Source organism: Ursus maritimus, unplaced genomic scaffold (assembly GCF_017311325.1).
Source record: "Ursus maritimus isolate PB19 unplaced genomic scaffold, ASM1731132v1 scaffold_18, whole genome shotgun sequence".
NCBI lineage: Eukaryota > Metazoa > Chordata > Mammalia > Carnivora > Ursidae > Ursus > Ursus maritimus.
Window position 1 is genome coordinate 37591986 of NW_024424230.1, and position 16961 is coordinate 37608946.

Here is a 16961-nt window from a genome sequence, read left to right on the forward strand (position 1 = left end):
TAGATAATTTAACTGTATATGGTTTTTTCTCCCTATAATTTTTAGAGTAAAATTGTCAATGTATTTATTAACACATTTTATGTAACTACCTTATTTCATAAAAAATTAAAAATGACAATTATTTAATGTTTAATTTCTTTATTTTCTCCAGAATATTTTAATATTGAAACCCAAATTGTTACTTTGAGAAAGGGAAAAACAGAGAAACATGAAGAGACAAACATTTCATTTCATTTAACTTATGGTATTGTGAGCAGTCACTTTTGTAGGCAACACTTTTTTTCTTTGTAGAAAAGAAATAAAAAACAAACAGCACCATTAAAGAATGCATGATCCCTGAATTCTAAACAAAACACTGTCTAAAAATTGTTTAAATGCTCCTTGCACTCAGTCACATTTAGTCAGGTATCAAAGCAAGCATAACAGTATTAAATTGTAGCAGTCTTTCTGAATCAACTGCTCCCCCTTCTGAGGATTTTACACACCTTTTCTGAGTTTTTCCTGTGGGAATAATATATTCTTTGGTAGAGGACTGAAGGAGGGTTTTACTTTTCTGTCTGCTGATATAAAATGTCTGTATGTTCAGGGCCTTCACCCCCAATCTGTGTTTGTCATGCATGTTATGTTTGGGTTGATTTCACATTTTGCTGTTACACTGTAGGAGTAATACCGCCTTTTTTATTTTTAAAAAGGCATTAAATGGCTAATGTCAAACAGATGTAAACATTCAGAATACTGACCCCCCCCCAAAAATACACACACACATTAAAAAAAAAAAAACTGTACTGAAAATATGAATCAGATTACGTTTCCAGGAAGCAGGGGGAAAAATACAGCAGTACAAGAAAATTATGGCAACCAAGTAAAGCACTTTCTTTGAAACATTCATGAACAGTACAAATACGACGAAGTTTTTCTACAGTCTAAATTATTCTGCAACTATCAAATATAGTACAAAGCGAAATAGTATGTGCTATAAAAAAGCAGCTCCTTTAAATTATAGTAAAAATGCTTTTTGTTCGCTTTACAGTGACAAAGCATGAGGACTGAAGACAAGATTTTTATATTCAGTGACATTTTGGCTACATAGGCCCCTGACAGTCTGACGAGTTCCTTTTCTAGGACTCTTCACATTGTTCTCTAGAAACACAGAAAGACAGTGACTCTGGGCTCTGCGTGCTCAGCGGGCTCATTCCCACCAGGCGGCTAGTGCGGTGCTGGCCTCCACACCAGAGAGACGATGCAACCCTAAGCTTGGCTTCAGCTTCTGTGACCTGGAACCTCACCAGACCGAGGACGACCTGGGAACCCAAGGCCACAGCAACTTCCTCTCGTGAAATGGTGCGAGTGTTTAAAATGGGGCTGCGACACCACGTATTCCTACGCTTGGCTGCGCTATGAGGCACCATTTGCCCCAGCTGGCTGGGTTTTGTAGGTTTATTCTGAACAACTAGGAACATCCAACGTCTAGAAGTCACCTACACCTGCTATAGAGCTCATCCCAGAAACACAGACCACCATCAAGTCTTTATAGCAACCAGGCTCAACCTCATAGGTTTTCAAGTTTCTTCTTCAAACCAGACCTTAGCAGAGAAATCTTATATATAACCATGGTGCTCAGTTCACCAACATTTCTGCTATTCTCACTTTGGGGAAGGAAAACTATTTTCATTTTGAAAATGAATTTGCATCAAAACGTTCTTATTAACATGCCCATTAACTACCTAAATGTCTTTACACACTTCAGGCATATGCATATCATAGAGGAGGGGGATGGGAATAGCAGTTTTCTTCCTTCCCCTGCTCCAAAAGTGCTACTTAGGGAAATACATCCTTTGTGATTAAAAAAAAAAAAAATTACATGTTACATGTGCAAGTTCTAGTCCTGATAGGGATATCATAGTGTCCAATAATCAGGATAATGCACACATTAACATTTGCACATTACACCACCATAACCATGTAGTAAATAACATACTACATTTGCACATAGGCAGACACCTGTGGAAATCAGGAAACTAAGAACCTACTTACCTAATCCAAACATAGTGGCTTTTGTATATATATATATATTAAGGGGACACTTGTAAAACATCTGACCCATATTTTACTTCTGAATTTTTCTTTCCATTATTTTTTAGCCCAAAGATATTAATTTTTCACTAATATAAACCACATGCAAACACCAGGAATTTGAACTGGGGCAAAAAAAAAAAAAAAAAAAAAGAGAGAGAGAAAGAAAGGGCACAGAAAAATTATCCTCTTTGGACCTGGGTGACAGAATCCATGCACGATCAACAATTGGTTCTCCAAAATTATGTGAAAAGTCACCTATTTTGTGAAAAATCAAAATATACGGAAGGACACTTTTTTTGTTATTCCCAGTAAGTACCTTGCAGGCGGTATTCCGCAACGAGGGAACTGATAATGAGCTCAGTACCACTGCAACCGTACCTCATATGCGGAGGACAAAGCTTTGTAGACCAGCGTTTCTCCAACACCCCGTGCCAGTTACTCACGTAGTAATTTTGAATCTGCTGGTGTGGACAGTACCTGACACTGGTAGAGCGGCAAGTGGATTTGGAAGGAGTTGGCATGCAAGTGTCTACCTTTTAGGGGTTCCCCTCTGAGACTAGAGCACGCTCTTCTGAACCAAGACAGTATAAGCAGACCAGAGAGAGGATGCCTCCCCAACACAGCCTGGCGGAGGGTGAGCTGGAACTTCCTCCGCATTCCTTGGGAGGGGCTGGTGAAGGGCGCTTCGAACTTTCTCAGTCACAAACTTTGTTAATTTCAATGTGAAAAACAGAAGTGACCTTACTGAAGCACCGAATGTCAGCCACGGAGGTAGACCCTTCTCTGCTTTTCTTTCTAAGGATCTTTCACTATTAGCAATGTATTAATAAAAGTGGCATCTGTATCACCTAATAAAATTTGGCAACATCACAATAAATATGGAGAAAAAAAAAACACACCGTGGTTATTATAAAAAAAAATCACAAGTTTTTTTTTTTTCCTCCAGGAATGTAACCTCTGCTCATTCCAGTTAATTTTTAAGACACGTTTTAAGGGAATGTCAAAAGTTTACATTGATGTGAGAATGTCTGTCATTCTTACCCTGGACACAGATGATTTCCGCACCCCCCCCATGTTTTGCTCCTTTTTTTAATTCTACAGCCACAATCAATCAATGGGTTAATGGCACTCCACATTTTGTGCTCTGTACTCCGAAGTTAAATGGGCGTGGTTTTTGTTGTCTTTCATCTTCCCAAAGTGTGCATGTGCTTTTTGAACTTGCTTTAGGGAACAGAGCCTCCTAACCTACAGCTGTTCTCTGGCATGAAGGTGGCCAAAGTATGTGGAATGCAGCCCAAATACTCAACACTCAGACTTCACTGGATAAACACTGACGCTATTTGTAAGATGCAGTATCCCATTTTCAAAAGCAGTTCCACTCCCCCAAATATGAAGAATGTACTGAATTCACCTGAGGGGGGGGGGGGAGAAACAAAACATGCAATACCTAGAATGAGTTTTAAAATAAGGGCTATTTTGGAGTCAAATAGAATTAATTATATAGATTGCGAATCACAAGAGAAAAACCGTTCAGAAACAGATCAACACGTCAGCCTTCTGTAGTTCCTTTTATCATCAATGACGCTTTGAAAGAGAGGTGGCCAACCTCTGCAGAGTCAGAAGCCAGAATGTACGGATGTCATCCATAAACAGTACAATTATTTCCCCCCCAATTTCAATATCTAGTAGTTGTATTAGAGAGAATAGAATGGACCAATATTTACATTATCAACCCACTTCTATGTGTTTGCATACACAGCATTTTACTTGCTGACTTTTTAAACTTTAGGGCATTTTTTTTTTTTCATACTTGCTCTTAAAAGCTACACATAATGCTCTGAAATCCTATGGGCCTCTGGGCCTCTGTTGGTCAACTGACCTTACAGTATCAGGCGTCAAAGGGCTCAAACCAGATTACTGGGCTTGAGGCCCACACTGTAATTTCAGGTATAAGACACATTTTACTACAATGTGTGTACAATGTCCAAGGCAGATCCAGATATTCTGCCAGTCTCTGAAAAGAGTAAAAGGGGAGGGAAGAGAATAAGGACAGTGGAGTTCATTAATGGCATACCTCCTTTAATGTATCTTTCGTGATATGAGCAAATACAAGGAATCATACATTTAAATCAGATTCCCCTTTCCAAGTATGATTTAATCACTATGGTAAAGAAAGGTCCAGAAGAGTCAACTGTGAAAACCCTTGTTGTAATGGTTAATCTACAGAAGAATGAATAACCAACCACCACCTTAAATCACCTTTACCATTAGCTTTCTACATCTGCATTTCTGGTTAGCGTTAAGTAATTAAAAATGTCCTTTTCTTATCTACACCTGGATTAAAAAAAAAAACAAAAAACAAAACGAATGGGGTAGTGATCTGTGTACACTTGGACAGAAATTTTCCAAAGCTGGGAATGGCAACTTAATATGCAAAAGGCATGCCGCTGAGCCACTCGGGTGGGATGCGGTCTCCCCTTTCTGGGAAACGCAAGTAAAGAATCCCAGAGAGAAAAGATACTCTGTTCCAAAGTAAAATAAATTATCACGATATAAACCACTGAGTTATTCAATTTGTTGCTGCTGACGCCGTTTGGCTTTTCCGTGTTGAAAAGGGATACTGCATCTTTCCTCAGCTCTTACCGCACAACCAGGCAAGCTACACAGAGTTTGGAGGGACCTATGCAGTCGTCATGGCAGAAGGCCCCACAGCCTTTGCACACGATCATGGCTTTCAGCCGGCAAGAGCATTTCAGTTCCAATCCATCCGCGTTGCTGCTGTCGGCAAAGTTCTGAACGGCCATCTGAGCGTTCTGACCAGGCAGGCCTGTGGCAGGATTGGAGCCACTTCCCAAAATCCCAATGGACTTTTCAATTGCAGATGCTGCCCTTTTGAAGCTCGTGCTACCAAAGTGTATTGTTGGATAATTTCCACAGAGCTGCTGTTGTTGCTGCACCTGCATTTTCTGAGCAGCTAATTGGGTAAAAGGCTTTTGTGGCTCAGAAAGCAAATAGGAAGAGAAATCTGCATTTTTTAGCGCGAATGCTTTTAACTGTTCTTTCATTTCATTCTGGTCATAGGAAACTTGTTTCATGCCCAGTTCACAGCTGCTGCTTAAACCTTCCTCAAAAGAAAGAGGTTCCGATTTTATATTGCTACATATGCCCGTGGACTGTGGCCAACTAAGTCTCTTAGTGGTTTCCATGGTAACTGGTGGTTGCTTTTGATCGGATGGGACTTCTGCATTAGGAAGAGGTGGAGGTAGCGGAGGTGGTGGCGGGGGAGGCGGGGGCAAGGCCAAGGGCGGAGGGGGCGGCGGGGGCGGAGGGGGCGGGGGGTGCACGAGTGCTTTGTTTGGCATTGCGTGTGCGGCCCCTCCCACCTCATCACCTTCTTTAATGGGCATGTTAGGGGATAGCATGTTGGCTAACCTTAGCTGGTGAGGCGCGGAAGAAAGGCCAACCTCTCCCAATCCCTTCTGTTCGAGGTGCCTGTTGAAGGCGAACGCATTACAGCCCACGGGGGTCTTGGCCGAGGCCTGTAGCAGAGCTGCACTGGGCACGGGCCCCCTGGCAGCCATAGGCATTTGGTAAAACTGCTGTCTGTGTGAGGTACCAGCATCAGCGTGGAAGCTGCCATTCTTGTCCACGTGGAAGAGGCTCTGCTGGAAGCTGCAGGAGGGGGGCAGCCGCTTCTGCTGTTTGACCTCGGGGCTGTGAACGATCCTGCTCCGCATGGGGTGCTTGCTCAGCCACTCCTGTTTAAACGGCTGGCTGGGGCCTCCTAGCTGAGTCATGCCCGAGCTGATCACGCAAGGCACCCCTTTCACATCTGGCTCCACCAGCAACTTCCCTGGCTCGCACTTAACTTGCGTGTGCTCCCCCACAGTCCTGGCGACCCTCTTTTTGGGGTGGTTTTCTCGCTTTCTCATTGGTAGTGGCGCAAGGGTCCCTGCCAGGTAGCCCTTGCTGTCCGGGTTCGGAGAGCTGGATGGCATTTCGACGACGCTCCTCTCCGGCGCCACTTTCCCCGCTGAGGTAGTTTGAAGGGGCAGAGGGAGCCTGTTGATTTCGAGCTTGGCCCCCAGCCTGGGCTGGGGCAACACCTTCTCCAAAGGCAGGTTGCCCTGCAGTAACTGCGTCACCAGTGGGTTGTTGGCCTCCACGGACGACAGCCGGCAGCCGGAGCCCCCCGCGCTGGGAACTCTCTTCAGGGGGTCTGCGGCCAAGGACATCGCCTCCTCCATGGGACCGGTGGGGGGGGCCTTCGCGTTCTGCGTCTGCTGCACGCTCGCCGCGACCTCCGCGGCCGGAGGCGGCAGCTCAGGGCTGGGGAAGTCCTCGGTGTCCATTCTAAAGCCCTTGTCCGCTTCGTGAGGCTCAGCCTTCACGGGGAGAGGGACGTTCGCTAGGAGATTCCTGGGGTGAAGTTCGGACAGGTGGGAGTAGCTGGCGTGTTCCGTTTTGATGGCCTTCGGACAGCTCTGCTCCAGATACTCTTTCTGTTTGCCCGCAGCAGGGTGACCAACCAGAGGCTGTCCTGTGCTCCGCATCCCCTCGTCGTTCCAGCAAATCCGGTTGCCTGGGTTGTACTGACCGCCACAGGTCGTGTCGGCTTCGCTTTTGAAAGTGCTCGGGCCCCGGGCCGGCTCGGCAAAGCTGTTACTAGCAGCGGGCACTTCGTTCACTTTGTCCGGCACCGCGAGGGGTGCTTCTCGGAGACCCGAGCAGGCGGCCTGCATCGCTGTACACTCCTGCTTCGCTGCCGAAGCGCTGATGAAACTCGGGCCGTGCTCCGCGCCTTCGCCGGCCACCAGCTCCGGCCTGCTGATGACAGACACCTGGGGACATGCCAGGGGCTGGCCGGAGGCTTCTGTCCTCCCTGACCGGCTCTGGACGTCCAAGCTGCCTTCTGCACTTTCGATGGAGACGGTCAGAGACAGCGTGGAGGTCAGCGTGGCGCTGTGGTCCACGATGACTTTACACGGAATCGATCTGTTTACGGCTGCTGGTGCAAAGCCCCCCGCAGGTGGCTGAGGTTTCCCAGAACTGTCTGCCCTGTTTCGAGGCCCTGAATTTTTGTCCGAGCTTTCCGCGCTTAACTTGGGAGGACTCTCGTAAGAGTTGATGGTCAGCATGCTTCCCGTAAACATGGCGACAGGTGGTCTCGCAGCCAGAGCGTCTGTGACCGCAGCTGACTCCCTGCAGCTGAGCGCCGCTCTCACAGTGGTACCCAGGGGTCCGGGGGCCTGTTCTTCACTCCCCGGCATGGCTATCTTCTCAGAAGGAAATCTGCTGTTAATCCCTGTCGGGGGAATCAAGACAGAGCTAGTGGAGAGATGGTTTGGCAAGTTGTTTCCAATGGAGGGAGTTGGCACAGAGGTGTACTGACTGGAGACTAGGTTACTGGCACTGCTGTTGGACAGTAGCAACTGCTTGTCGTCCATGGGGCTCGAGACACTGCAGCCCTCTGCTGGGACGGGGACAGGAGCACTTTCCATACATTTTGGTATAATGGCTATGCACGGAGTGTCAGTTCCCTGGATGGTTTTTAACATGCTTATATTACAAGCAGAAATTGTAGTGTTTGCACTGTCAACAGACATTAGAACAGAGGATTTATCAACAGAACTCACAAAGGGATGTTCTTTAATTGCTCCCGACATAGCAGTGCTGCAAACAGACACAGGGACAGAATTTTTATTAAAAAGCATGGGCACACTGCTATTTTCAGAAGAGGTAGATGAAACAATTTTCTCAGATAAATGTGACACGGGTATATTTTCGTCAGAACTATGCACAGATAAGTCCGTGGCAGTTTCTGGAAGTTTAGCTGGGTTAAGAGACTGCTGTAATACAGTGGTGGTCTCCCGGAGATGCGCAGACTTGTTGCTAGGAGATCTGCAGTTTGGATTGACAATAATCACACCGGTTGACCCTTCAATTTTTGTTTCAGGGGTAGAAGAGACTTCTAAGCTTGGAGGGCCTTCCTTTGAGCCGAGCGGAGGCAGCCGGGATTCTTTAGTGTTCTGGAAGAGGTGGGCTCGGGCTTGATGCTTTGCGAAGAGCTTCGCCTTCGTCTGCTCTTTGATATGTGCCAGGGTTCTCGCCTTTCCACCCTCTCCTGGGCTCCCCATGGCTCCTGAGACGATGCTCGCTGCGGCCGCCTCTCGCTGGGCCCTCGCTTGCTGGGCCCGGGCCTTGATGTCGGCAAGGGTCCTGGCTCCTGTGTTCCTCCCGCCGCCAACCGATGTGCTAGGGGACGCGCGAGACTCTGGTTTGGAGACTGGCTGGCTCTTGATAATGAAAGGTGGCCCAATTTTGGAAAGCTGGATCTACAGGAAGGGGAACAGAAAGAGAAAGCGCTTGGTACATGATCACAGAGGAGGCAGGCGGAACGTGATAATGCAAGAGAGAAGACGGGCTGCATCATCTCATAATGTGGCATGAATGACACTTCAATCCCCAAATGGGCCTTTAGGGTATAAAGTGATAATAAGTGTGGCATGAATGTGAAATTCAGATTTTTAATCTCTGTTTTTCATCAGACCGGTGACTTCACTGGGTATGGAAATGAAACATCTTCTTAATGCCTCATATAAATGGAAACAAAATCCATGCTTCTTAAAATGAGGTTAGCTAAAAAAGACTTACAGACAGTTCGCTTTTAAATTATCTTCCTGGCATGGGAAACTGGGACCTTCCTTCTATATGAGTTTATCTCTTCATTTGCCACAAAGAAAAAAGCCCTAGCCAAGAGGTCAGAACACCAGAATTCTCAACCTGCCTTCACTCAAAGAAATTCTGTAATCTTAGCAAATCATCGTGTAACTTCGCTTTCTCCAGTGACCTCCGTGAGCCAGAGACTCTGTGGTTCTTCTGTACCTCCCATACCACCTGGCACGCTGGCTCATACCTGTATAATCATCACACACTAAGAGTTTGTAAACTCACTTGTCAAATGAGACTAGTTATTTCTGGTCTCTTTCCTTCACAGGGCTATTATGAAGATGGAATGAGACTACATTTGTGAGAGTGCTCTGCTTTCCAGAGGGATTTGGTATCATTATCTTTTCATGAAAGTAAGGGCAACTCTGGCTTTCTGCCTCTGACAGCAACTACGGGTTGGGCAGTTTCTTCGGATATTGGTAATCTACGATCTGCTGAGTTTCATAAATATCCCAACCCACACTGTCCACCTAACTCATGCTAATTAAGAGACACAGTCATCACCAAATTCATGAGGCACAAGACTCAACAACCAACATCCCATAGCAAAGCCTGTGGTGCTCTAGTCACTGAAAACATTCTTCAGGTCGTAGATTTGGAGAGCTGGAAGGGATCTAGTTAAAGCCCCTCATTTTACAGTTGAAAAAACTGAGCCTGCAGTGAGAAAACAGGCTGCCCTGGGGTCATGTAACTAGGGAGTGAGAGAGACAGTTTATGGGTTCCCCATTCAGGGCTCTTGTCAGGTACTATGCTTCCCTTGTTTTCTTCCCTCCAGAAAAAGCTTTTCCTAGAAAACATATCTCCCTTCTAAACATATGTATATTTACACGAGAGACCCCTGACACATACTCTAGGATCGTATCAATCTGGAATTACGCTTTGGAACTTTGGTAGATGAAATGACCTTTCTGAGCTATCTCATTTCTCATGTTAAACCTGTGATGTCTCTCTTCTAATCCACAGACTTCAAAGAAAAAATGAATTTAGAGAGGAGATTCAATTTTTCCTTTTAAATATTTTCTTTAGTTAAAAAAAAAGAATTAAAAACATTTAAAAAATTAAACCTAGATGTACTAAACAAGAGCTCAAGGCCAAACAAACACCAAATACACTTATGTTATCCATCTACTGTAAAGTCTATACTACATGGAAAACAAGCTTTTGACAAAAATCAGACCGCTATGTTCAAAAATACTTCCTATGAAAAGCGTGCTTATATTTTTCTTTCCACTGCTTCAGAAATTAAAATGCATAGTGGGGCTTTAATTGGAGCTTAATGTTCATCTTTCACATCTTTAGAATCTTATTTAATAGGGGTTACTTTATTAAGTAGAATAACTACAGCTACACTCTTAAAAGTCAGCCTTATGGATATCATGAGACACATATATAAAACAGATGTCAGAGCAGAGCAAAATAAAGAGAAAGAGATTAAGAGAAACACAGCTTGAATACATTTATAATTCTAGACCAAACCTATGGTGGAATAATCCACTTTACTGTAGGACAATATAAATGGACTGAGATGAAAACACCAAATAAATATAGATTATATTCGGTAGGATTTTTTTTTTATTAGTGTTTCTTTTGAATTAACCTTAATTTTCAGTTTACTTAGGCAGAGCCCATTTATATAAAAGGTTTGTTTTCTGAGTGGTAAAACCTACCTGGGATCAAAAGAGAATATATAAATGGTAATGTTTCACTACAGGCTTTATTATTTGTGAGGTTAAAGACCTCTTTAGTATCTCAAAAATTTTTAAAAAAGAAAAGATTTGTATATCTGTATATCTACAGCATTCTCCCTCAGGGTGTGCAAAGCAATTTCATCAATTTACTCAAGAAATATTTAATGAGGCTCTTCCATAAGCCAGGTCCTTTCTGCTAGGGAATGGCGGTGATGAATATTTGCTGGAAAATAAATGAACCGATATTCTGTACCTTCTCCTCCTTCGTGTATGCCTCTGACTTTTGACTACTTTCCCTAGTCCTACTAACTTTGATAGGAGGTTAAATTACCTTTCGACTTTCCCCAAGTGCATGTAGGTCTTTGCCCTATACCAAAGACCCTCTATCTCCTGGCCTACAGGCTCCTCCAGGCCCTGTTCTCCCTCCCCATTTCTTTTTCCTTAAATGCTGAGGTCTAAATATATACGTGTATCTAAAATTATCATTTGAGCTCAGCGATCCTTAAAAAGGATCATTTAATATTAGACTAGTGCTCAGAGTATTAGATGATGAACTGCTACATAAAATCTGGAGGTTCGAAGAAAACCTTTAATTCTGAAAATTAAGGATCTATACAGGAAAAGCCTATCTATGGAATTGTCTTTATTGTTAGCAGTATTATTCCATACCTTGAGAGGTGGAACTCTGGGCTCCTCTCTTGGAGGCTGCTCTTTCTCAGGTGGGCTGCTGGACGCTAAGTTCCGGGTTGACTGATCATCTTCTATCCTAGCCCTCTTTTCCTTACAGATTCCAAAACTGTGCTGCTCTGCAGTTTTCCTCTTTGATAGCTCAGATTCTCTACTTTCATTTCTTATCCCATCCGGTGACTTGGAGGGCTCTGACAACTTGGAAGAATGCGAGGTCTCCAACCGATTCTGTGAGCTCCCTTGCTTGTGTGTTTTATTTCTAGAGCCATCTGAAAATGAAGCCTTATCCACTGATGAGACATATTGCTTGTCCTGTAATTTAGCTGATGGAAGCTCATTTCCCTTGTTCTCTGTCTCTTCAGAAAAGACAGATAACTCCAATGGTGAAGACGTCCCTTTCTTTTCTGTTCTTTGCAGGACATTATGATTTTTTACTTTTATCATTTCTATAGAAGGAAGTTCTGGAATTGAAGCGGGATAGGGCTTCTCAGTTTCCACATGTGATTTACAAGGCTGCAGATTCAGAGTCTTACTGTGCAAGTCTTCAGATGGAAATGCTTCAGGAACAATGGAGGAACCCATTTTGATGGGTTCAGGATTATTTGATAGAGTCTTCTGTTGAGAGAGAAGGCTCTCTCCCAGGGGCTTGGCAGGGGCAGAGCCTTCATCTTTCTGTGGGGAGAGTGGTTCTTCGGATAGGGAAGGGGACTTTCTTTGCTGATGCACCATTCTTTCATTCATGGAAGAATTAGAAATTGGAGATGTTTCTGAAGGAAGTGGCAAACTGGATATAAAAGTGGTCTCAGACATGAGAAGCATGGAAGACACTGAAGACGTTTCTGATGTCAAAGGTAAATCAGACATGGGTGATGTTTCTGATGTTAAAGGTAAATTTGACACTGGGGATGCTTCAGATGTTAAAGGTAAACTGGACATCAGAGATGCCTCTGATATTTCAGGTGAGGTGGATACTGGAGATATTTCTGACATCAGAGATGCATGAAGGTTTTCATCAGGGGGATTCCTCTGATTATATTTGTCTGCATTTTCAGTGCTGGACACCTCAGAACAAAATGTTGTCTCAAGGGAGGCAGGAGTACATGATTCCTCTGAGGTGGATTGGGTTTCCCCTCCTGGGGATGTCAGGCTGGTGCAGGCTCCCTCCGGGCTCCCGGAAGAGAAGGAAGTTTCGGAGATGCAGGCATTTTCCGACAGCTGTTCGTCAGGATCACTCTGCAGCTCCATTTCTACAGCAATCCCGTCACCGGGGAACCGGCCTTCTGAAGAAGACGGCCCTGTTGTTAGTGTTGGAGTATTGGTCTCTAGTGCAGCTCCTGGCTCCTTATGTTCTGTGTCACTGACATGAGTCACAGATGAAGTGGAAGGAACGAGAGAGTCACAGACTTCGAGCTGATCGATAACAACCGACATTTCTTCCTGGGGAGATTCGGATTTCTCTCCCACCTTCACTTCATTATGAGGCAAGGTTTCTAAAACATCATTCATCATCACACAGGACTCCAAGTTATCTTCAGGAGGGGCTACCTGGGGTTCTTCATGAGAGTTGGCTGGACTTTCAGACTCCTCAGAAAATTCAGGTATTGTCTTATGATTTTCATCCTGACACTCACAAATACTAGTCTCTACCTCTTCTGCAATTTCCTCCTGAATCACAGATTCTTCAGGGATCAGGATATCTTCTGATTCTGATTCTGCCATTACATCTTTACCTACATCTACCATAGGACAAAGCGTAGCACAGAAATCAGGCTCTGGAGAAGTTGGACTTTTCATGCTTTTTGGCTGTTGCTCTTCCAAGGGAGTCTGTGCAGAAAGACCTGAAAGGCCAGAAGTTCCACACGAACTACTTTCAGCTCCATCATTGTTTGGTCCAGAAGTGAGCTTTATTGATTCCTCTCTTGACATGCCCAACCTGAACAGAAATTAGAAATATTAAATTATTGTTCAACCACAAAAGATGAAAGGTACAACTTGAAAATATATATATATATATATATATATATGTGTGTGTGTGTGTGTGTGTGTATACATATATATGTATATATATGTGTGTGTATATATATTCAACAGAAGTAAATGCATCAAATTAATTTTATAATCACTAAGTAACATGCTTAATTTATATAAACTAGTTTACAATGACTTAGTTCTTCTACTGCTTTTATAATCATAACTAAAATAAACTCTACTTCTGGTTAAGAAAGGTACAGATTTTTATACGTATTTATTTATTTTTAATTATTTATTTATTTGGTATAGTTTATTCTGTAAGCAAGGACGTATGAACTTTGCCAAATGTTATGTAAAAGGAATTTAAAAATTACATACTACAAAAGATTAGAAAATATGGGCAGAAAAGCAAAAGAATGGATAAGATCTAAAATTTTTTGGTCAGAAAGTAGCAATATATCTTTATCATAGAAAATTGCGCAGTCTTCAAAGGATGCAATATAAGCAAGTAAGATTAGTGGAACATGGGTATGTTGTAAAATCTTAAAACTTAAATGACTTCCAAGGATTAAGTTCTCTTAAACCAATGTAAGAGGTGCTACTAAGCTTATTTTAGTCTCTAAGTGTCTAACCTAAGACAATATGGAAATTTCACTAAAGAATAACAAACGTATTTGGGGTCAACAAAGTTGATTCTACGAGATTCCATATGTATGAGGCAAGACCTTAAAATTATTTCATGTGATCTCTTACTGTAAGGCTATTCCATGAAAGATAGCAAAGAAGATCGAGAAATAATCCAACCTAATATGCATGTCGTGAGGAACAGTTCGTCAGAATTACAAAGATATTGTAAACCACTCTTCCCTGTCATACTAACGTCAATGTCAGCATCACGTAGTAGAGAACGAAGCTATTCTAAAAGAAGTTAAATTAGAGGACAGACAGTCACAAAGACAGTTACAAAGAGAGACATGTTCTCGAACATGTTGGAGTAAAGAAATACAGCTAAAAGTATCGATGCAGGAAAATATCCAGTGAAACCTTCAACCTTCTACTTAAATTCTCAAAATGAAAGGGAAATAAAATTGAATACATTTTTGGGGTGTATTCATTGCCTTCTTTACTAACATTCAGAAGGCTCTAAAAAGAAGATAGTAGAAGATACTGCCTTCGTAATCAGCCTCTTTTCTTTCAACCTTCCCTAAGACAGGTTCAAACGAAGCTCCAATTTATAACCATCCTACCCTGAGAGGAACAGAGCAACTACATTACAGATAAACTTAAAGCAGAATAAACGACTAGAAACATGGTCCCTTGGCTGGGCCAAGCAGACACACCACTGATACCAGATTAGGTGTAGAATATATAGGAACTATCCCCTGGGCAGCCAAGTTTCTGCTAGTTGGTTAATAAGGATACAACAAATTTACTAATTCATATTAAATATATTATTAAATATCACAAATGTATGCAATATATAAAATTTTATGTATTATATATATATGTGTCTATGTATATAATATATACATATATATGGACAACAACACTGTATAAAATATGCCTGTGTCAGCATTTTATTATTTTCATGAAAAAAATGGATTTAAGATAGCATAAGGAATAGAAGGTTGGTTTTCACAGCACAGCACATAACAACACAAAGGAAAACAGTTAAGTCCAGAAGTCTAGACTGCAAACCAACAGACCAACTCTTAGAATTCTGAGTTAGCATACTTATGGGTGATCTCTAAGTAATTAAAGCAAATACAGAACAGTACTATGTTATAAGCAGAGTAAGTCAGTCAGAACCATACTGAAGAGCTCAAACAACTGAAAACAAAAGCAGGCAAATCTTAACAATGGGGGAATTTGGATGGCAACATTCTTGGGAAAACTTAGAACAGTGAAAAGGCACATGTCAACTGAAAATTATCTGCTAGGAAAAACAATCCTTCACCCACTGGGGTAGTTTCAGTAATCTAGAAGTAACAAAATTAGAAAGGCACTCAATGAAATGTTCAAAATACAGCTGTCATCCAATATATAATTGAAGATGGAAAAAGACAAGCAAGAAGTCCAGTGACGTAAGGGGACAGAAACTCTAAGGATTAACCACGGCAAGACAAGAGTCAAATAAAAGAAGTGTTTGTATTCAGAGCTCAGGGATGGTAAGAGGGAGTCATGCTTACTCACAGTATTGTAGCTGTTACCCTCCCGGGCAGGGGCCTTTAACTTGATATGCATGGGAGTCTGGAAGCCCTCAAATTTTATGTAAAAAAATTATATATGTGTGAATTTTTCTGAGAAGGGATTGTGGCATTAGGGCACTGAGCAAATCACTTAACCACACCCTATAAACCTGGAAAAATTAGTTTCACTGTTACTCAGTTTGCTAAACCCTTTTTTAATGTAAAAGTAGTAAGGGATGCCCACCCTACAAGACTGTTGGGTGGGTTAGTCAGAAAGTAGCAATATATCTTTATCTTATGCTTGCAAAGCTCTTAGACACAGATCAGAGCCAAGTATGCTCAATCAGAGGGAAAGCCCCCAAGGATACAGGTTCTCTGAGGGCAGATCCTAGATCTCGGATCAATTTTGCTGAATTAAAAAAAAAAAAAGGGCCCAACCCTCAAGAACAACTACGCATCAGTACATTGGAGGTGACTAGCTCAGCTGTGCTTTTCCGGCACTGGAAGTGGCGCTCCTGACATTCCCTTTGTCAGACACAAGGTGGGGGAAACCTACGAGTGGTCCACAATGTCAGTCTCCAGGGTTCTTAATCCTGCTGGGCATCAGCATGACCTGGAGAGCATCTAAAATTACATATTTCTCGGCTCACCTCCTGGACATTCCCAATCAGTATGTCTGGCATGGGTCCTGGAAATCTGTATCTATTTTTCAAAGCTCCAGGGAGATTCTGATGCAGCCAGGCTTGAGTAATACTGCCGGTGACAATACCTGAAGGCATATGAGGAGCCTGCTGCATTTTTAATTTTTGAGAAAACACATGAATTATCTGTTAGTTTTGCTTAAAGATATATATGCACCCACGGTCCTGGGAGCAACTGAAAACGAGCCTTCCTACTTGAGAGTACTGCTATTTAGGACATGCCACCAAACGCTAGCCTACTCTGGGTAAGTGGGCTGTTAATCACGTGATCCCTTTTCGAGAAGGGCACTCCTATGAGACTCCTGACATTGTCTTCCCTATGTACAGGGGGGAATTTGATGACATGAAATCCAATGGTACAGATGTTATTACCTGCAACCAGCTCAGTGTCATTTACACAAAACAACTTCCAGGCGTTAACTAAGTACATAGGAGTTCCAGGAAAAATTGATCTAAAGTCACTGTCAGTTGTCGGCTCTGGAATCCTTCTTTCTTCCTTAGGCATCTGATGGTCTCTGAGACTCTCATTCTGCTCAAGGACAACATGCCCCTTCCAAATGCAAGGCAAAGGCAAAACTACTTTCACTTGAATTTAGTAGCTATCACACTTACGTGTGGCCGGTGTTATTTTAAAAAGAAACACACATGAAGAAAAATAATACATTAAAAACTGGTTACACTCCAAGAGGAAGATGGATAGAGTGAACAGTGATACCTCAGGCTCTCCCCCAAACAAGGACTAAACAAGTATATATGCACAATCAACGTTTTCATTAAAATGTGGGAATTAAGGATGTCTAAAACTGCTTAGCTCTAAAGTATTCACTAATGAATATACCTGGATTAAAAACAGGAGATTTTTACTAAAATCTAGTTAAGAAAGCCATAATTGACTTCTATAGGATTTCATGTGCTACTTT

General features: G+C 42.7%; 1 protein-coding gene across 1 annotated transcript in view; it reads right to left on the reverse strand.

Annotated features, from left to right (window-relative positions):
• Positions 1–4427: 4427 nt before the first annotated feature.
• Positions 4428–16961, reverse strand: part of ASXL3 (ASXL transcriptional regulator 3) — a 157068-nt gene continuing 144534 nt past the window's right edge. Inside the window, exons 11-12 of the mRNA XM_040632378.1 lie at positions 11163–13113; positions 4428–8411 (exon numbers count right to left, since the gene is read on the reverse strand). Of these exons, the coding sequence (XP_040488312.1) occupies positions 4716–8411; positions 11163–13113 (5647 nt within the window). The 3' untranslated portion in view covers positions 4428–4715. The remainder of the gene's footprint in view (positions 8412–11162; positions 13114–16961) is intronic.